The sequence below is a fragment of the Electrona antarctica genome (assembly GCF_951216825.1).
Source record: "Electrona antarctica genome assembly, chromosome: 10".
Lineage (NCBI taxonomy): Eukaryota > Metazoa > Chordata > Actinopteri > Myctophiformes > Myctophidae > Electrona > Electrona antarctica.
Genome location: NC_136791.1, coordinates 52,591,847 through 52,613,178, shown reverse-complemented (window position 1 = coordinate 52,613,178; position 21,332 = coordinate 52,591,847). Strand labels below are relative to the sequence as shown.

At 41.6% G+C, this 21,332-nt stretch overlaps 1 protein-coding gene and 2 pseudogenes across 3 annotated transcripts; 1 reads left to right on the top strand and 2 right to left on the bottom strand.

The window, feature by feature from the left end:
- Positions 1-4,303: 4,303 nt before the first annotated feature.
- LOC306931465 (uncharacterized protein) lies at positions 4,304-13,705 on the bottom strand (the record flags this gene model as incomplete). Its single annotated transcript, XM_079512865.1, has 4 exons — positions 13,616-13,705; positions 9,837-9,945; positions 8,660-9,580; positions 4,304-4,323 (listed from the first exon to the last, which is right to left on the bottom strand). The coding sequence occupies exons 2-4, from the start codon at positions 9,895-9,897 to the stop codon at positions 4,304-4,306; spliced, it is 1,002 nt and encodes a 333-aa protein (XP_079368991.1). The 5' UTR covers positions 9,898-9,945; positions 13,616-13,705.
- A 3,522-nt stretch (positions 13,706-17,227) lies between these two features.
- On the bottom strand, positions 17,228-18,242 carry LOC306931464 (magnesium transporter NIPA2-like; annotated as a pseudogene). Its single transcript has one exon. The product of its transcript is annotated as a magnesium transporter NIPA2-like (transcript).
- A 949-nt stretch (positions 18,243-19,191) lies between these two features.
- Positions 19,192-20,931, top strand: LOC306931463 (exocyst complex component 2-like; annotated as a pseudogene). Its single transcript has one exon. The product of its transcript is annotated as an exocyst complex component 2-like (transcript).
- The last annotated feature ends 401 nt before the right edge of the window (positions 20,932-21,332 follow it).

Below are 21,332 nucleotides of genomic sequence, written 5' to 3'. Positions count from 1 at the left end.
AGGCCCAGCCAAGAAAAGGGGACTTTACTGAACTTTATTTGCGATTCAGTCACTCATGACATAATTGATAACATTTCACAGCGTATTCCTTTTTGGAATATTTTTTATCTGTGAAATCATAGAGAAGCCATTTCCAGTGTTCTTTTTCTCATGTATTAGTGTGCTATGTTCTATCACGATCACCAATTTATACATAATGTTGTTAGTACTTTGACATGCTGTAATGTTTGGAGAACGGCGTCGGCGATGTCATACCTCCGTTTTACTATTATTGCTTTAACAGACAGTGATTGCAGGTGGGCTGCCAGTTTAGTCTGCCTTGCAAATAAGGTGGGTGTCTGCTGGGGTCTTTAATTTAGCCATAGAAACTGTTCCGTGCCAATACTGGTCCGCTGCGCTGCTCGGATGAATGACCAATGTGTTCATCAGCTACTAGGCCCTTAGCCATCGGTGCAGGCTCATAGATTTCCGGTATTTTTGTCCATGATTATTTTCAACACTGACAAGTGTCCTTTGCTGCAGTTATGTTCTGCTGTGTTGCTCATTGGTTGACTGGTTGAGCCCAATTTTCCCAAACTTCTAACGTGCAGCTGAAAGGAATATTTCACTTTAAATAAACAATTGGTAATTTTATTGTCTACAACGGTTTATGTGAACATCCACCCTGAGAGTAATATTTAGATATTTGATATTCATTTTAGTGCCTCGCCCCATTCCTATACAAACCAATTGTAAATAAAAACTATAATTCAATTTGAAAAACAATTAAGAACACAAGCACGTCACGTATTCGGAGGGCAGTATGAGTCACCATAAATAGCACAGGTATACGATTAATTAAATTGGATAAAATAGAGTTTGAAGTGGCAATGGGTTTGTATACCGTAGTTAAAATGAATATGAACTAAATAATTAATCAAGCAACTTAAAATTTGTCTGGGGTGTCCACATAAGCCAGAGTAGATGACCAAACGTTTTTTAAGTGAAAAATACCTTTAATAGTTCAATTTACTTTGCACTTGGCCATTTAGTCAATGCTGTGCAGAAGCGGAAAAATGGCAAATCCTTCAGAATGTGCAATGCAAACTGCCTTCCTTAGCAATTGTTTCTTATCAAGCAGTCGTTGTCGTGCTTGATCCATCCGTCTGTCCACGTATGTAATGTTGAGCAGCTTGGACTTGCATGGTTTATCAAACAGATCATTAGCAGCATCCAGTGTGATGACATCAGCCACCAGTTTGCCATCGCCCCTCTTCTCCCTCACAAAAGCAATCTCATTTTCCAGGATGAAGCAACTGTCTCGAGTTCTAGCTGAGACATAGTACATCTTGAGACTTTCTTTTGTTTGGCTTTGCATGCTCCTCTTCTGCAATCCTTTTAGTGACCTGTGCAATTGGATTTTGGCCACTTCGAACCATTCTTTTGATCGACTGCAAATGGTTCTCAAAGGGAAAAGCTGAAATGTCATTCAAGGAGCATTTGAAACGCAACACGTCTTCATGCAGGTGCAACAAGCTGTGGATGTTGTAAACACAAAAGGTGTCGCCATAAAACTCAGCAGAGTTCTCTACAAAGTGCTGCAGAAGTTCCCGGGAGTACTGTAGATATGCTTCTCTTTGCTCCAGATCTGACTCAAGCAGGATGGACATACCAACTGTCAGACACAAGAAGTGGTGATACTGGTCCTCTGACAGTATGTTTTTCAGCACAACTGGGCCTGTGTAGAGAAGGAACTGCCGAAATTCTGTGGCTTTCCACCGATCAAGATCCACTTGGTTGCCTGGCAAATTCTGACGGAATTTCTCCTCTGAGTGCCAATAATCTGCGGGATAGTTCGTCTTTTGGGCAATTTACACTGATCAGGACCTCTTATCAGATAAATCAAAAGCCTCTTTACTGCACCAAGGCAAACCACATGCATGTAGTCCAGCACAAACTGGCTGACACACCAAACTCCGGCTGTAATGAGGGGTGTAGCTTTTTTTTGGTGGACTATGTATTCAACCTTGCTAAATTTTTCATCTGTTCTTCTTTCACATGTAGTGTGGTCCGTGTAGACCATCCTGTTGTCTACACGACAGGCCAAAACATTGCAGCGTTCGCATGCCTCATACGCATTGTGACCTTTGACACACTTTACAAAAGCTCTTGCGGGAGAGTCACAGATGAAACTGTTAACCTTGACATTGAATTGGATCCCTTCGTGGTCAATGCCTTTTTCTTGAAGGTCTACTAACTCCTGAACAAAATCTTGTAGATACTCGTCTACTGGTTCTGGTTTTGTACTCTCATAAAATAGAGCAACGACGAAAGGGTCAGACTTGTGAAATTTCGCCAAAATTGGCCAAAACTGTTTCAGGCTTGATTTGAACAGGGGAACTCCATCAATATTTATGTCCAACATGACAGATCCAGTGAAAGTGGGGCATTGCTCAAGGTACCTGTGGATGCCTGACTGAAGTCTGAAGTCCTGAAGTCCATAATAAATATAGTCCCCATCACACTTCTTAATGCTGTCTACAGAACGTGGAGTCTGCAAAAGTGTGCGGACATCTTTTGGCAAATTGTGGCCGTGTTTGCGGAGGATCGCTAGCATCTTATTCGTACTGTTGTGCGTCTGATTTGTTTCAGTGGCCCATGATGCCAAATCCTGTCTAAGACTAAACTGTTCCTCTTCGGATGGTGAATCTACATCAACAAGTTCCGTTTCTTCGTCACTTGTATCTGGGGTCTCTGTGTATCCATAGTCCTCCTGTCTATCCGGCGCTTCATCCAGACTTGTATTGAACGATATACTTTGTAATGTCTCATCTCCATGCTGGCCAGATTGAGTTGCACCACCCTCCTCCTGTGCGTCCCGCATATCCTGTGTTTCAACGTTCTCCTGTGACACGTCTTAATCACTTTCAAATTGTTCTAAAAAGGCATCCGTTCTAGTGCGTTTTCTCCTCCAATCCTTTAAGTAGTTAGCCATCTTAAACTTGGCTTGGAAAAAAAAACAATATTAAAGATACAAAATTGCTGGAGATTTATAGTTCTATGGCATCTGTTTTAGTTGCACTCTATTGATTGGACAGTATTGATTTCATATACTAAAAATAAATTGTTCATCAACTGAGGAAAACTGATTAAAATTAAATGAATAAAAATAAGCCACGACTGAATCTATGATTAAATATATAGGCCTAGCCAATATCATCAAGAAATACAAACTAGACTAAAATGAGAGACTAGTGGAGAACTAAAAGACAAGTCATATAATGCATGGTTCTGGTTGCATGCTGAAAATGGCAGATCTACAAGCTCACGTTTTGAGAGACTGTAGATCTGATATTTTGAAATACACATTTTTCAAATAACACCATACCACACAATGAAAAAAACAAAAACAAATGCAATTTTTATGCTTAGACACAGGTAGCCAGCCAGGAACACAAAGCTACTTAAGTGGTTGCACCACTTAAAAACTACATAGGCCTACCAAAATTTCAAAATTAACAACAAAAACACTTGTCAATGGGCTGTATGCATAATGTACTTCCTTCACAGGTCTTACCGATTATATTTAAACCTCTGATCCCTATAGTGTACAGTGGTTCTCAAACTTTTTAATTCCAATGAATCCATAACTCTGAGAATGTACAAGGGGTGACCATAATGGGCAGAGCCTTAATTAATATTAATAACACCTGTGAAGGATGTAGGGAAGGGGCCCACAGTTATTTCCAAAATGGCAAAACATTGGTGCATCAGCCTTGCTCAGCCCTACTGGCATGTGAAAGATGTGCATACAGCCTAAATGGGACAGTGGGGTCATGCCTATGTTCCATCAGGCCTATTAAGTATTAAGCCAGTCAATACAAGCTAAAAAGGGGCATGACCCTTAACATTACACGTGTGGACGTCTAATTAGCAAACATGCAGTGCGATGTGACCCATTTGAATTATGCTTGAGTCACAAGGACATTTATTTTCTTCCAAATTAGATCAATCAAGTAGTAATTCAAAGTAATTCAAGAAGGCCTAACTGCAGGCGCTGGTGGAAAGACCATAGCAAGCAAATCAGTTAGCATTTTACCAGCTAAGCTAGTTTACCAGCTAGCTGGTAAAATGCTAACGGATTAATCACAGTAAAATGAACAAAGACGATGACAAAACAACTTTTCAATAACCACATCCATTAGCACTCACCTATGGTGTACAGTCTTGGTTGATGTGAAGTCCTTATGTGTTATTTTAACTTCAAAGCTCCCGACGATACTTCTTCTGCTTGTCTAACTGTTACATAGAGTATAATGGTCTGTTAGCGGTAGCACGCTGACACTGGACGCCCGCGCATGCGCAGTAGAGACGCCAGTTTACACCAACAGGAAACATATGTTACGCAAACGGCCCCGATTTATAAAAAACATAATAACTTTTGTCTTAGAAATAGACGTCGATAACATGTCTAAATGGAAGCTAAACGTAAACTTATCTTATGTTGATCAAATAGCTATTCAAATGTTTTTATACAATATGTGGAGATAAGTTATGGAACTTTACAGTTGTTTCTTTAATCAAAATGTATTGAAAAAGGAATTAAATGCAATAGTCTAAAATTGGAATAAGAAAATACGGTTAATATACGTTTTGAAATATACGTATAAAACGTGGCTAAATATAAACTAAAGCTAATTATAGATTAATGACTCTTAAAATGATCTTAGGCAATAGTTGGAGATCAGTTGTGCAACGTACGGTTGTTTTTTTAACCATATTTATTGAATAATGGATTACATTAACTAGGTCTAAAAAAAAATGGACAGTATTAGACCCAATCTAGATGGGCTAATCCAAGTGCGGAAATTAGACAGACGTCTAAAATACGGATAGTGCTCAGTGGGATAATAATAACGAGGCAGAGGGTGAGGTAGTTCAGTTTACTTCAGTAGCCAGCATGACAATGACGTGACATGATACACTCTGGTGTTCTGTATATCGAGCGGTCTCATTGGCTCTTAGTGTTAACCCTTTACACAACAGGGATCTTAATAAGCTTTACTCCCGGACTGAATGATGGAAGCATTTGGAAAAACATTGAAAAATAGAGACGTGTGTGTGTGTGTGTGTGCATGTGCACAGCCAATGTATGTATTTACAGTATCAGTCAGTGTCAAACTGAAACTTCTAAAGAGGGTCTATTGAAATATCAAAATACCAAAGAACGATTGCACATAAAATGATTGGCGATATGTTTCCACAGAACTTACTTCCGTAACCATGCACATGCAACCACTCTCTCTCTCTCTCTCTCCACACATTCCATGGCAATCCTCTTTTAAGCCATCATAATGTAATGAATCAACCGTAATTATCAACGCATGTCGGTAATGTTTAATTAAAATATAAACGAGGCATTATCAAACCTTCCCATTGGTCACTTTGGCCCTAGGGTCCTTGTTGTATGGAAACGACGGCACAAGTAGGCGGTGTTGTGTGAGTGGAAACCCAGCACTAGTGAGCTGTGTATTGGTTAAAATATAGTCCCCGTATTTCTGCCTTTAGCTGTCTAAAAGTCTATTTCATTCAGATTAGTGCTAAAAAAAGCTGTGATGGTTGGAGCAGATGGAGCTACCTCTAAACCCTCTACGGAAACAGGTAAAAAGGTCTGTCTGCTAAGCGTTTTGTTCGTCTGTTTCTGTGTCTGATTGGCTGCTAGTCTGCCTCCCCTACAGTACATAGTGATCTGTCTAGATATTAACTAGGCTGTCTTTCTACCTGCCTAGTTGGCCGATGTCCTGTCTGTCACCTAGTTTGTTGATTATCTGTTAACCCATTTTGACCTGAGATCAGATTCAAAAAATGTCTTCTACATCCTGACAGTTTTCTATGTCAGTCGTTCTTCGATTTTTCAAAAATAGCAGACCTACAAGCTCCTATGAGCTTGTAGATCTGCTATTTTTCAATAGCTAAAGCATAACATAATGCTAACACCAAAAGGGGTTCCCGCCCAAAATGGGTTCCTACCTGTCTGTCTACCTAGAGTAGTGGGTTGTTTATCCGACCCGTTTGTCTACCAGTACCCAGTGAGTTGTTCTGTTCATCTATAATATGTCTGTAACCTGGCTAGCTGTCTAATGCTCTGCTTGTGCCTCTCTCCGTAGATAAAGTGTTGTGATAACTGCCTCTAAACTTTCATGATTAATGTGGTGGTGTAATCCTAGCCCAAAGAACCATCCTCTATGTCATTGTGGGAGTGGTTGCCATTATCAGCCTGATAACATTGGTTGTGATCTTCTTCAAGAAGCGAACCACAAAATCAGGTAACATGCGTGTGCGCACAAACAGTCCACACACACACACACACGCACGCAGGCAGGCACGCACAGGCTAGATTTCAACACTAGAATGACATACTTCAACATACTTAATGAACCAAGACCGTTGACCAGACTGTAATACATGCAGGAAAAAACTACCCTATTTTGCTAAATACAAAACCAGCTCTGTGGCCTTGTGGTTAGAGTTTCCTCCCTGAGACTGGGAGGTCGGGGGTTCGATCCCCGGCCAAGTCATAACAATGACTCTGAAAAATGGGACCCAGTGCCTCCCTGCTTGGCACTCAGCCACTATAATTAAGCTTTAGTTATACTGTTCACGCTAAACAGAGTTATGTTTCATGTGTGTGCTCATGACATTTTCAGTTGCTTGAAGTAGTAATACTCTCCCACAAGGGAACAGTTTAAATCCAGTGTATACAACCTTGTGAACCTTTTTGATGGACTAAACGCACAACCACACATTGCAATGAATTTCTCTCTGAATGTGAATGATCTGGTATATTTTGGACATTATGGGGATGTGAATAAGTGTAGAACAAAGCTTAATGAAAAGCATATGAGCATATTAATGTGTGTAATCCTGTTCCAATCATAGACCTTAATGGCTCCCATTTACTAATGGGATCTATGTTCCTGTAGAAACTGAATTTGCACTTGATTGCTCCAAATTCCTCCAGAACGATACAACCTGGTGTCGTTTGTTCTCTAGTGGTCCAAAGTTTATTAATAGCTACCAAGTGTGGTCTAAAAATACAATTTGTGTGTGTGAACAAGTGTGAACAACCTCTGAAACAAAGTTAATCTAAATCTAATTAAGATCTGCAGGTCAAATGACAGTAAAACAAAGAATAAGATTGAGAATTAAATTGAATATCGAGACTTTTATTTCTATCTGCAGCATAATGTTGGTGTGACATGTTCAGTTTACAGTATAACAGCAGTATCATAATAATGACATAGGCCTATGTAGCGTCATATGTAATGAAGCAGAAATAAATCATGATAATGTAGATAGATGCAATGGGTGGACAAATAGGGTCTAACAGACTCCAACAAAGTCACTGCCATACTTTTCGGTTTTAATAATTTCTCTGAAAAATTCTCTGAAAGACCCAGTGAATAAAAAAATACCACAAAAAAAGAACAGGTCGTTTAAACAGTATACAAGTTTACTTGTAATTAAAAATGCAAAAAAAAAAAAAAGATCATACAACTATTTTACGTAGATGTGCTAAGCTCTTGTAAACACTAGGGTTTCTCTCCAGTGTGAATTCTCTGGTGTGATTTAAGGTTGGCCAATTGAGAGAAGTGTTGTCCACACTGATCACATCCATAGGGTTTCTCTCCAGTGTGAATTCTCTGGTGTTTTTTAAGGTTGGCCAAATGAGAGAAGTGTTTTCCACACTGATCACATCCATAGGGTTTCTCTCCAGTGTGGATTCTCTGGTGTGTATTAAGGCTGGCCAAACAAGAGAAGTGTTTCTCACACTGATCACATCCATAGGGTTTCTCTCCAGTGTGAATTCTCTGGTGTGATTTAAGGTTGGCCAATTGAGAGAAGTGTTGTCCACACTGATCACATCCATAGGGTTTCTCTCCAGTGTGGATTCTCTGATGTGTTTTAAGGCTGGACAAATGAGAGAAGTGTTGTCCACACTGATCACACCCATAGTGTTTTTCTCCAGTGTGAATTCTCTGGTGGCTTTTAAGGCTGGACATTTGAGAGAAGTGTTGTCCACATTGATCACACCCATAGGGGTTTTCTCCAGTGTGAATTCTCTGGTGTTTTTTAAGGCTGGACAATGTAGAGAAGTGTTGTCCACACTGATCACATCCATAGGGTTTCTCTCCAGTGTGGATTCTCTGGTGTGTATTAAGGCTGGCCAAACAAGAGAAGTGTTTCTCACACTGATCACATCCATAGGGTTTCTCTCCAGTGTGGATTCTCTGGTGGCTTTTAAGGCTGGACATTGTAGAGAAGTGTTGTCCACACTGATCACATCCATAGGGCTTCTCTCCAGTGTGAATTCTCTTGTGGCTTTTAAGGCTGGACAATTGAGAGAAGTGTTTTCCACACTGATCACATCCATAGGGTTTCTCTCCAGTGTGAATTCTCTGGTGTTTTTTAAGGTTGGCCAAATGAGAGAAGTGTTTTCCACACTGATCACATCCATAGGGTTTCTCTCCAGTGTGAATTCTCTGGTGTTTTTTAAGGTTGGCCAAATGAGAGAAGTGTTGTCCACATTGATCACACCCATAGGGGTTTTCTCCAGTGTGGATTCTATGGTGTGTTTTAAGGCTGGACAATGTAGAGAAGTGTTGTCCACACTGATCACATCCATAGGGTTTCTCTCCAGTGTGAATTCTCTGGTGGCTTTTAAGGATGGACATTGTAGAGAAGTGTTGTCCACACTGATCACATCCATATGGTTTCTCTCCAGTGTGAATTCGCTGGTGTTTTTTCAGGTTTGACTTGTCAGAGAAGTGTTGTCCACACTGATCACATCCATAGGGTTTCTCTCCAGTGTGAATTTGCTTGTGTTTTTTAAGGCCTGCCAAACGAGAGAAGTGTTTCTCACACTGATCACATCCATAGGGTTTCTCTCCAGTATGAATTCTCTGGTGGCGTTCAAGTTTGGACATTTTAGGGAAGTGTTTTCCACACTGATCACATCCATAGGGCTTCTCTCCAGTGTGAATTATCTTGTGGCTTTTAAGGCTGGACGAATGAGAGAAGTGTTGTCCACACTGATCACATCCATAGGGCTTCTCTCCAGTGTGAATTCTCTTGTGGCTTTTAAGGCTGTACAGTGCAGAGAAGTGTTGTCCACACTGATCACATCCATAGGGCTTCTCTCCAGTGTGAATTCTCTTGTGGCTTTTAAGGCTGGACAATTGAGAGAAGTGTTTTCCACACTGATCACATCCATAGGGTTTCTCTCCAGTGTGAATTCTCTGGTGTTTTTTAAGGTTGGCCAAATGAGAGAAGTGTTGTCCACATTGATCACACCCATAGGGGTTTTCTCCAGTGTGGATTCTATGGTGTGAATTCAGGTTTGACTTGTCAGAGAAGTGTTGTCCACACTGATCACATCCATAGGGTTTCTCTCCAGTGTGAATTCTCTGGTGTTTTTTAAGGTTGGCCAATTGAGAGAAGTGTTTTCCACACTGATCACAACAATGGTGTTTTTTCTTTGTCAAGCTTCTTTGTTCATTCACCTCTGGTAGGTCAGGGCAGTCAGACTGATGACGAGACACTGGATTGGACACAAATACAAAATAAAGATTGTTGATAAGTAGACAACAAAAGTAATTGTTGTGCAACAAATCCCTGTCATGTAGCTAACTATTAAAAACAATGGATTTAAAAACCTTAGCATGACTAAAATATAGGGATTAAGTGATTACTTAATATTTTTTCACACTGATCACTTAATAATAAGCTAACAATACAATTACTATTGAGAATAAAAACAGAACAGTAGGAGTGAAAAGGGAGGTTGAGTAACATACCAAGGTCTTTGGGTTCCTCCTGTTCCGCAGAAACGTCCCTGGTGGGTTTGAGAGAGTTCATCTTCACCTGAAGTCTGCAGTCCACAGTCAGATGTGACCAGAAATGATCCTGGATGAGTTGTGGAGAAATGACACAGAACAAGTCTTCTTATAGACCAGAGAGCCACTAACTGGTTTGAATGATTGACTAAGAGAACAATAGAACCATCTCTCCACCAATCACAGTCTAACATACTGTCCTCCCCCCTCCCCCCAGATATACTCACTCAATGGATCCAAAGTGGTCACACAATAAAAAAGTATGGTAAGCATTTAAGATTAGACCAAGGACTGAGAAAATGTGATTTGTGTATTTGTTTACTGCTAGATTTGATTTTATAATGTGAATTTGTATTCAGTTTTTATTTTGTTTCATTATTCTGCTTTATAAGATTATAAGGTGTATTATTTACTATCTATTCTATTATACTGTACCTCTTACATTTCAAGTGTTATTATGATCTACTAAATTATATGTTATGTTACTGACTGGATGTCATCAACAAACTGGACTCCTAGTCTACACACCATAGATACAATATATGTATTAAAATAAAGACAAATCACAATGTAAGTCTCATCAGCTTTTTAATCAAATTGAATGTATTGCTTTAATGACTTGTGTAACTTGGGTATTTTTGTGGAGTAACACTGTTTACTTATTCCATCACTGAACAAACCACATGGTAGGTGGAATGACATTTAAACAGTCTTGTTACTAATTAAAACAATTACTTTATGTGAAAATAAATAGCCGACAAACTGCAGCCAGGCTCCATTTCAATGTGAAAGGCTCATAACCAAAGACACCTAGATGATGGGCCATCATCAGAGATTATTTTCACAAATGTTCAATTATTCTGTTATAGACAATCTTTAAGATGACAACACATCATATCACAATGAGTTATGAAATTGTAGATCAGTTAAATGATTAATTCACAAAGCTCAAATACATAAATATACTAATTATACTATCTAATATACAGCAAATCTGCAGATTGAAAATATTATTGTCACTTGTTTATTTCTATCTGCAGCATAATGTTGGTGTGACATGTTCCACAAAAGCAATACAGTATAACAACAATAATGAAGCAGAAATATATAATGTAGATAGTGATACAATGGGGGTAAAACTCCAACAAAAAATGCAAATAAGACAATAAGTGTGTGTGTGTGTGTGTGTGTGTGTGTGTGTGTGTGTGTGTGTGTGTTATACTGAGAGGGCCATCTGCATTTAAAATGTATGAATTGATTGAGTGCAACAAGCTGGTGTTAAATTATATTTCTAAGAAAAAACTTAACCTGTACACTGTTAGAGTGTCCGCCCTGAGACTGGGAGGCCGGAGGTTCGATCCCAGTGCCTCCCTGCTTGGCATTCAGCGTCAAGGGTTGGATATGGGGTAAGTCCCTGCGACATATAGGGCATTAACGACTTGAGATGGGGGGGTTGTGTTAACAGGGGCGGGTGGAGGTGCGCGCGCTCAAATATGGAGCATGTCAAACAAAGCACTGCGCACACACAGTGGCCTCTCCAATATGGCACAGTGTATGTATCATCTATATGGCTGATTATCAAAAAACATAAAACTATAATAGTAAATACTAAACAGTGTGTGCGTCGCACACAATATAGAAGACATAGGTCTATATTATCATCACAGCAGCCAGCAGCAGTTTGGCACATCATCAGAATACAATCTGCATTACCTTCCACGTGAACCTTCTCCTTCTCCTCCTCCTCGATAACGTTACGTTCTCATGTTAGTTTGTTACTTATTTTCTGAGCCATGCAAATAAACAACAACCCGCACTCACCGGAGACGGAGAGGTTCATATGATGTGCCCCGCGCTTAAAGCTAAACCAGAAACCGGACAGTCATTGCGTCAGCACGGATGTAGCCTCGGAAAGCCAGACGTTTTATTTCCAGCATGGTGAGGGGGATTGGAGCAGGGTAAATATATATGAAGTTTTGCCCAAGGTCTTGTGTTTATATTCCTTTTGGCTTACATATGCTTACATATGTTATTGTCGCAACAACAACACGTTGGTCTGAGAGAGGGGGCCTTCCTGAGCGAGGGGGCTTCTGACGGCGTCGCTTACTCGCTTCCCCTCTGTCAGTGACGGAGGAGGAAGCGACGCGCAGCCGTCGGGAACCCCCCCAAGCCGACTGCCCCCCCCCCCAAACGACCGAGGGAAAATCAACTGCTACAGAAACGGTCAGACGACCAAAAACACTAGCGGGGATTCCTGTGTTGCGTTATATTTTTCGACAGAAGCAACAGCTGTAGCCTACGACCCCTTCCAGTATTTTAAACCACAAGTCGGCTCTAATGAAACTCCACAATATACCAAAATAGCTTTTTTTTTTCGTTTTGCCACATTAACACAGTTGGAATGTTAAAGAATGTTTTTATTCCATCAGAAAGTCGTTTTAGTGTCATTAAGTCGTTTTGCAAAAATGTCTCTGTATTTACAGTTTATTTGCGCATTTTGGGGGTGTGAACATTCCTACACGTATTTACATAGAGTAATTTCGATTGGCTCTTTGTTCTCCAGCTCAAGCCGCCCAGATTAGTTGCAGTGTTTCTGTGACACAATATTAAACACAACAACATCATTATTGTTAACTTGATATGATGCTGTTGGATCTTGTAATAAAAGTATAAATTAAGTAATTACCCGTCGTCGTCCACTGAAGAAAAAAAAGTCGCTGCCAGTTTTGTGTTTGTGGTCTCCACACTACACACAGCTGTGCGTTCTGACGAGATTGTTTTAGTTACTTGTAATCCATTATTTTGCCCTTTATATCAGTGAACACGTGTAGCTATGTGTGGTTTAGCAAAATCTAAAAATAATCAAGATTGCCCCACATGTCCGGCGGGTGTTCGGAAAACAATTACTTCCGTAGCGACCGTAGTTTTCAATAAAAAAAATATTTGAATCCACTCCGTCCATACTAAGGTCCATACTCTGTCTCGGAATCTGGCGGCCATCTTGGTTTTCTCTCCATTGTAAATGCGCAACAGAACCCTGGCCACTAGGGGCGCGGCCAATGTTCTGTTGCGAATTTACAATGGAGGAGTATGGACGGAGTGGATTCAAATATTTTTTTTATTGAAAACTACGGTCGCTACGGAAGTAATTGTTTTTCCGAACACCCGCCGGACATGTGGGGCAATCTTGATTATTTTTAGATTTTGCATTTGTACAAGGTAAGAGTGATTTTGAGGCAGAAACGTAAACACGAGCCCTCTTAAAGGGGACCTAGTCGTTTAGACTCTCGTTGAGAGATTCGTCAGAATCGGAAAAAAAACCTCTACGAGAGTCTAAATGTTTGGGCTAGGTCATGCCTATGTTCCATCAGGGCTATTAAGTATTAAGCCAGTCAATACAAGCTAAAAAGGGGCATGACCCTTAACATTACACGTGTGGACGTCTAATTAGCAAACATGCAGTGCGAAGTGACCCATTTGAATTATGCTTGAGTCACAAGGACATTTATTTTCTTCCAAATTAGATCAATCAAGTAGTAATTCAAACGTAATTCAAAGTAATTCAAGAAGGCCTAACTGCAGGCGCTGGTGGAAAGACCATAGCAAGCAAATCAGTTAGCATTTTACCAGCTAAGCTAGTTTACCAGCTAGCTGGTAAAATGCTAACGGATTAATCACAGTAAAATGAACAAAGACGATGACAAAACAACTTTTCAATAACCACATCCGTTAGCACTCACCTATGGTGTACAGTCTTGGTTGATGTGAAGTCCTTATCTGTGTTATTTTAACTTCAAAGCTCCCGACGATACTTCTTCTGCTTGTCTAACTGTTACATTTCATCACATAGAGTATAATGGTCTGTTAGCGGTAGCACGCTGACGCTGGACGCCCGCGCATGCGCAGTAGAGACGCCAGTTTACACCAACAGGAAACATATGTTACGCAAACTTCATGCCTAGCAGCCAATGGGGGTGACTTGGAGGTGGGACTTCCGGGACTGGGAGTGAGTGCCACTCTATGAGTGAGTGACGTGCGCTGTGTGGAATGTGGTGGCTCCGTTCTTTTGGCAAATCTAGAAGAAACATAATGTGTGTCTTATAGCATCATAGAGCATCATTTAAATGCTTAATTTGTAGTTTTAATGTGCAAATTAAACTTTTTTTCAATACTCTAGAGGGTAGTCTTATTTTGAAGAGATCGTCCACCGGAAGTCTTATATTTGCTCACTTAGATTTGCCAAAAGAACAGTGCCCAGTGCCATAAAGAGAGAATCCTATCCTGTGCATTACGTCTCTGCCTCCGGTTCCTGGGATCGGGAAAAAGCATCGGGTGGGGTGTCAAACCCACATTGGGTGGGCAGGACGCACGTTTGGGTGCGTCCTGCCCCTAGAACCGGCCCTGATTTATAAAAAACATAATAACTTTTATTGTCTTAGAACTAGACGTCGATAACACGTCTAAATGGAAGCTAAACGTAAACTTATCTTATGTTGATCAAATAGCTATTCAAATGTTTTTATACAATATGTGGAGATAAGTTATGGAACTTTATAGTTGTTTCTTTAATCAAAATGTATTGAAAAAGGAATTAAATGCAATAGTCTAAAATTGGAATAAGAAAATACGGTTAATATACGTTTTGAAATATACGTATAAAACGTGGCTAAATATAAACTAACGCTAATTATAGATTAATGACTCTTAAAATGATCTTAGGCAATAGTTGGAGATCAGTTGTGCAACGTACGGTTGTTTTTTTAACCATATTTATTGAATAATGGATTACATTAACTAGGTCTAAAAAAAAATGGACAGTATTAGACCCAATCTAGATGGGCTAATCCAAGTGCGGAAATTAGACAGACGTCTAAAATACGGATAGTGCTCAGTGGGGTGTTTACGTTTCTGCCTCAAAATCACTCTTACCTTGTACAAATGCAAAATCTAAAAATAATCAAGATTGCCCCACATGTCCGGCGGGTGTTCGGAAAACAATTACTTCCGTAGCGACCGTAGTTTTCAATAAAAGAAATATTTTAATCCACTCCGTCCATACTCCTCCATTGTAAATGCGCAACAGAACATTGGCCGCGCCCCTAGTGGCCAGGGTTCTGTTGCGCATTTACAATGGAGAGAAAACCAAGATGGCCGCCAGATTCCGAGACAGAGTATGGACCTTAGTATGGACGGAGTGGATTAAAATATTTTTTTTATTGAAAACTACGGTCGCTACGGAAGTAATTGTTTTCCGAACACCCGCCGGACATGTGGGGCAATCTTGATTATTTTGCATTTGTACAAGGTAAGAGTGATTTTGAGGCAGAAACGTAAACACGAGCCCTCTTAAAGGGGACCTAGTCGTTTAGACTCTCGTTGAGAGATTCGTCAGAATCGAAAAAAACCTCTACGAGAGTCTAAATGTTTGGGCTAATTCCCCCCCATCAAAATGCAGCTCTAAAATCGAACAATGTTATCAACCCACTGATTTTACATGTTTTAACTTCACATTTACAACAACAAAGAAGAAAGGGGAGAGCACAATACCTTTATAATGTCTCGCAAACGACTTGAACCAGCCTTTAGTTTTTCAGTGTCTGCACTGCAGCATTCAAATTTCAAACGAGTGGAAAAAAATCCCGGGCGTTTGCAGGAAGTGAGCACCAGGGAATTCTGGGATTCGGAGTTATCTTGCGCAACTCGAAGAGAGGCGTGGTTTCATGGGACTCTGGGAGTTTTCACTGGAACTCATTTTCATTGTGTTTTTAAATTACATTATTGATAAGACTTGAGTTACATGAATTGAATATAAATGCATAATGTTAAATGAATAGATTTTGTATAAGCACAATTAATAATAGTTCAGTTATATCAATTCAATACATTTGCATGTCTTATAATTAAATACATTTAAATAAAGCCAACACAATGTAAATATATCACATCGGGCACTATTAATAATATTTGAGTTATATCAATTAAATGTATATGCCTATGCCTTAAATTAAAGTAATTAAATAAAGCAAACACAATTTATATGTGCCACATCTTGAATCAGTTTTTTGGGTGTGGTGTAGGTGTCTCATTCTGGCCCATGACAGTCTCCAATGAAGACCTTTACCGCAGCACAGGCTTGACCCCACTGTCAAGTGTCATCAAGCTCAAAAGATGGATGTGGATAGGTCACGTGTGCAGAATGGACCCAAGTGCCATCCCAAGGGTAGCCATGAGATGGACACCTCCAGGGAAGAGAAAAAGAGGCCGACCCAAAGAAACCTGGAGAAGATCTGTGGAGAAAGAGATGAAAGAACTCGGATGGACCTGCAGGGCCAAGTGCAGCACTGGGCAGTAGACAGACAGCATTGGCGTTCATTGGTGAAGACCTTATATTATGTGCTATCCAGCACGAAGAGGATTAAGTAAGTAAGTAAGTAATGGTGTCTGATATATTTTTTCGGTACCACAGCATTGTAATGACGTCACGCGCACACACACGCACTCGCGCACACGCCCCTGCGCACAGCTGATAGCCTAAAATCAGACAAACTTCTGATTCAGGTGTAAAGATAGTTTGTTATCAGAAAGCCAGGTGCAGATTCTACCGAGTTCAGAGCTGAGGGCCTTTTCAACCTGGATTTCCCCTGAAAGGAAGGTTTCAAACCTACAGTTTTTTCCTGTCCGAGACCAGCAGTGCAGAGTCATCTGCAAACAGGTACAAGTTGCAGTCACATATTGTCACATTGATTACACAATATTCAAACTTAAAGCAAAAGTTCATTACTTATGGAGGTTAGAGTAGCCTACTGTATGAAAAGTACCCCAAGTAAACACAAGATGACTGTAATGAACAACACTGAAATGTTTCAATAAAGATGTGCTTTAAGCAAGTATTGGGTTTTTCAACATGGCTACATGGATATTGTGAATGTGAAATATCCAGTAAGGCCTGTAACAATTATTACATAATCGCCTGCCCTGATCGCAATTGTTTGAGCTAACCGCAATTATTTTGCATTGTAATGTCATATTTCCATCATGTCCTTGTTGTTGTCCACCATCTTTAAACCTGGTGTCCATCTTAGGCATTTAGGGCAAACATCCAAATAAGTTAATTTACAAGAATAAAAAATAGCAAAAACAGCAGATCTACAAGGTCACAGGCCAACATTTGTAGCCAAAATTGTGAGCTTGTATATCAGCTATGTGGTGTGGTTCCATTTGTACATTATTAGAGTTAAATTAACAATGATAATTCTGCAGTGTAGATTGGGGTCCAATATTTTAAAATAAATATCAAATGCTGGTCCGACGTGGCCCAATGCATTTCAAAATGGGGCGTTTTGAGTGGAGAATCACTGGTGTAGCACTAACAGTTCATACACGCTGTGGGAAGCCATGCCGTTGGTTTGCTTTGGAGAAGACCTCCTCGTCCTTCTTCGTGGACACGGTGATGTTGGTCAGGCTGAGGTTAACATCTTTAAAGGCGTGGAGCAGGAAAATGCCCACAATGATGGTGAGGAAGCCACTGAGAGTGCAGATCACATCATCCGGGCCCATGTGCTCCCACTCCTTGAACAGGATCGCTGAGCAGGTGAGCACAGACGTGGTGAAAAATACGTAGTAGATGGGCATCACCAGGCAGGTGTCAAAAATGTCCAGAGCCTTGTTCAAATAGTTAATCTGTGTGCTCACGCAGGCCACCAGGCCCAGGAGCAGAATCCACACCAGCCAGTTGCTGAACACGGACTTTCCAGCGTTGGCTTCCTTGATAGCGATGCCCAGTCCCTTCACACAGGACACAGACAGCGCCCCGATCGCTGAGCAGATGATGATGTACACCAGGATGTTGGTCTGACCGTGGCGCGGGCCCAAGACAAATATGAAGACCAGAGCCACGATGACGAGCAAAGTAGCAAAGACGACAAAACCTGGGTCAGCCATCTTGTTGGCCATCTGTTCAAGACTATTGATCTCTTCCTCTTGGGGAGAGTGGATCACCATGGTGGTGGAGCCCAAGATGCTGAGCAAGCAGCCAAGCCTCCCATGCAGGTTTAACCGCTCTGCCAGGAAATACGAGGACAGGACAGCACCGAAGAGCATGCTGAGGGCACCCAGAGGGGTGACCAGGGCAGCGGGTGCAAATGCATACGCTGCGAAGTTGACTGCTTCTCCAGCCGCCATTGTCAATAAGCCAGCCCACCACAGCCACTCTTTTAGATAGGCATGACTACCCTGCCCTGCTCGCATTGAGCCCTTGCTCGCCATGCGTAGAAGGCCTTTCTTCTTGAGGATGAAGCTACTTCCGATGAAGAAGCTGGCACCGATGGCTAGTCCAAGGCCAATGTAAGAATCCCGGTCATGAACCATAATTTCTGATGTCTGGTGCATGTGATCACTGAACAAGGAGTGTGATTACTGCATTTATACACTGGTGAATGTGAATAAATATTTGTTTATATACATGTGGTACAGATAAAATAAGAAGTGTTGCTCTTCTGTTTAAATTGTAAAGGTAGGTTACATGCAGAGTCATTATGAAGTCAGTACAGTCATCTCCATATTTGGGCAAATGTTTTGAATAATTTATTGACAATTCTTAAAACTTGCAGTCTTTTTTATGATTAAGGCAATGTCATGTTACAGCTTGTACTGTAACATATCAAATGAACATTCAACTGTGCTTCTCAAAAACATGTAGTCTATCCAAATTGTATTTCCATGCCCAATAATCAAAACCAGACACATTCACTTACGGTAGCCATAAAAATGTCCACTATCTGATTCTAATTAGAGCAACTAAACAGCGTAGCATAGCCTTTCCAGTGTGGCAACATGCAGTTGACTCGATCTGTTTGTTTGTCTGTCCGGGTCTAATCTTGAAAAAAGTAATTTGACATCTCTTGTGCATACCAGTAGGCCAAGAAAGAAAACTACGTATATTTTTCAAAATATTTTATAATGGAACATGATCAAGTAATTGGCAGTGGGATCGGGCTGAAACATTGCCCAAATATGGAGTTCTACGTCAGAGATTTCATCATGGGTAACTTCCATGCACAGCCCTAGGTAAGCCACGGCACAGGCTTGGACCCTGAGTACACACCTTCTTTCTCTGTCCTACCTATACCATGCACAGTAGCATATATACCTGTATTTATACACTGGGTGACAACACCAGTGATGTCAATACGGTAGACCAAGTATGGGGAGGAGGTAAATTAGGGGTCTTTGAGTGGGAGGGGTATTCATTTGGGAGAGAAAGATGTAAAGAAAATACAAAATATTACTTTTTTAAACTGCGAGGAGCCGGGTGTCCATGTCTCGTGCCCGCCAACCTCCCCTGGTCACGGGCATCTCACCTAACCAGGGCACAGCCTGGACCAAAGTCACCCTCCGTGGGGAGAACCTGGGCACTGGCTCTGCAGACCTCATTGGCCTGTCCATCTGTGGCCACAACTGCCTGCTGACAGCAGAGTGGATGTCAGCCAGCAAGATAGTGTGCCATACGGGCCCCGCCAAGGACGACAAGGGAGAGATAATTGTCACCACCCGGTCCGGGGGCCACGGCACCTCCACCGTGTCCTTCATGCTTCTCAGACAGGAGAGGATTGGTATCTTGGATCAGTCGGCTGTGTGGGTGGATGAGATTAACGACTTCGACAACATGAGGATGGACCGCAATAAAGGCATACTCCCCCTCTCCCTCATACCTAGCAACCTGCTGGGCATCAAGATAGACGAGGCTAAAATCTCCCAGAAGGACATGGAGATGTCTTTCCCAGGAATGAGTGGAGACTTCACCAGTGAGAACTTCTCTGCCATCTGGTACCTCATGGAAAACCACTCAGGCAGCAGTTTGGATCATTTGCAGATGGCGGCCAATAACCTAAAGAAGCAGCCCTGCACTAAGAAGAATGAGGTCAGTCTGGCCTCCTTGAAAGAAGGCCTCAGTATGTTCTTTGAGGCCCAGGACTCTCTGGCAGCGATCCACCAGAGGTTGGAGTACAACGGAACAGAGGGCTCAATTACCCAAGATCTGGAGGACGTCCTCAACAAAGTGAGTGATACTGCAGACACTCTGTTCCAGGAGGTTCTGCAGCAGAAGGATAAAGCCGACTCAATACGCAATGCGCTCAACGTCCTGCAGCGATTGAAGTTTCTCTTCAACCTGCCACGCAACAATATCCAGAATGGAGATTACGATGTGACGATCAACGACTATGAGAAAGCCAAATATCTTTTCGGTGATCGATCAAAGCACTAAGGAATCTGCTGTTCGAAAAGCTGCTGCAGACCCCATCCACTCTGCATGACCAGAAGAGATCAGGTATTTCTTCCACCTCAACACCCCCGGGGACTCAGCATGGAAGTGCATCTGTGCCCAGCACAAGCGGATCCTGCAGTTAATGCAAAACTGCAGAGACATGACCAGAGAATGGGAGTTGGGGCCACATCTCTGGAGGGGGATGCTTGTCCATCTGCTCTCACCAGGATCGGACACACAGTTTCTCTCAAGAGAGAAGGCGACCTGCGCATGCCACGGCCGAGCACGCCACGGCCGAATACCTGGTGCTTTGAGCCCCCACAGTAGGTGAAGTTTGTGGAGATGTTGTCATATATTGTGTCAGCTGACAAACTTCTGGAGGCTGTGGATCTTGTATGTTAACGGGAGCCTCTTCATTGAGACAGGAGAAAGGTCTGACAGATAGAGACAGAATGACAACAAAAATGGCTGAGGAGCTGACCCGTTGGCTGGTGAAACTGATGTGTGGGGCTATCCTTCCCACCACTATTGCCCAGGGGGAGCTGAGCTTCTGCGGGGGCTGGGAGAACAAAACCGAGCTCTCTGGTCCTCACTCAGATCATACACACCGTCAGGGGTTGCTGTGAAGTTCTATCTACTTTAGAGCTCCCCAATGATCTTCTGCAGGTGATCCAGGGCCTGCTTGTCCCACACAACTCTTTTTTCAAGAACGATTTCCAGAAGAACAACTCCAAAACTCCAACTCACAGGCAAAGGAAGACTGTTGTGGCAGGTAGCAAGTCACTGAGTTAGGATGCTGGTTCCATGATGATTTGGAGATTTTGGGTTCAAACCCCACTCAACTCTTTCCTGTGAAGCTTTCCTTTCCACATTTACTTCAAGTAGCCCGGAAATTCCAGCTGAACTGCATGCTGCTAAGTGGCCCAGTGGATAAATCAGATCATATCTGTAGAATTTCTAGAAGTGTGCTGGTTCAAACCCAACACACTCCTAGTAGGAGGGTGCTGGTTCAAATCATCATTTTTTGACAGAAATCTGCCATTGACCCCCACTATAAATTGCTCAAATTTGAAAGCACGATATTTCTAAAACTACAGTATGAAACATTTCAAAGATTCATTTTCAGGCAAACATGTCCACCATAAGATGAACCTATTAAAGTTTGAATGGGGTTTCTAGGTGTAAGTACTGTA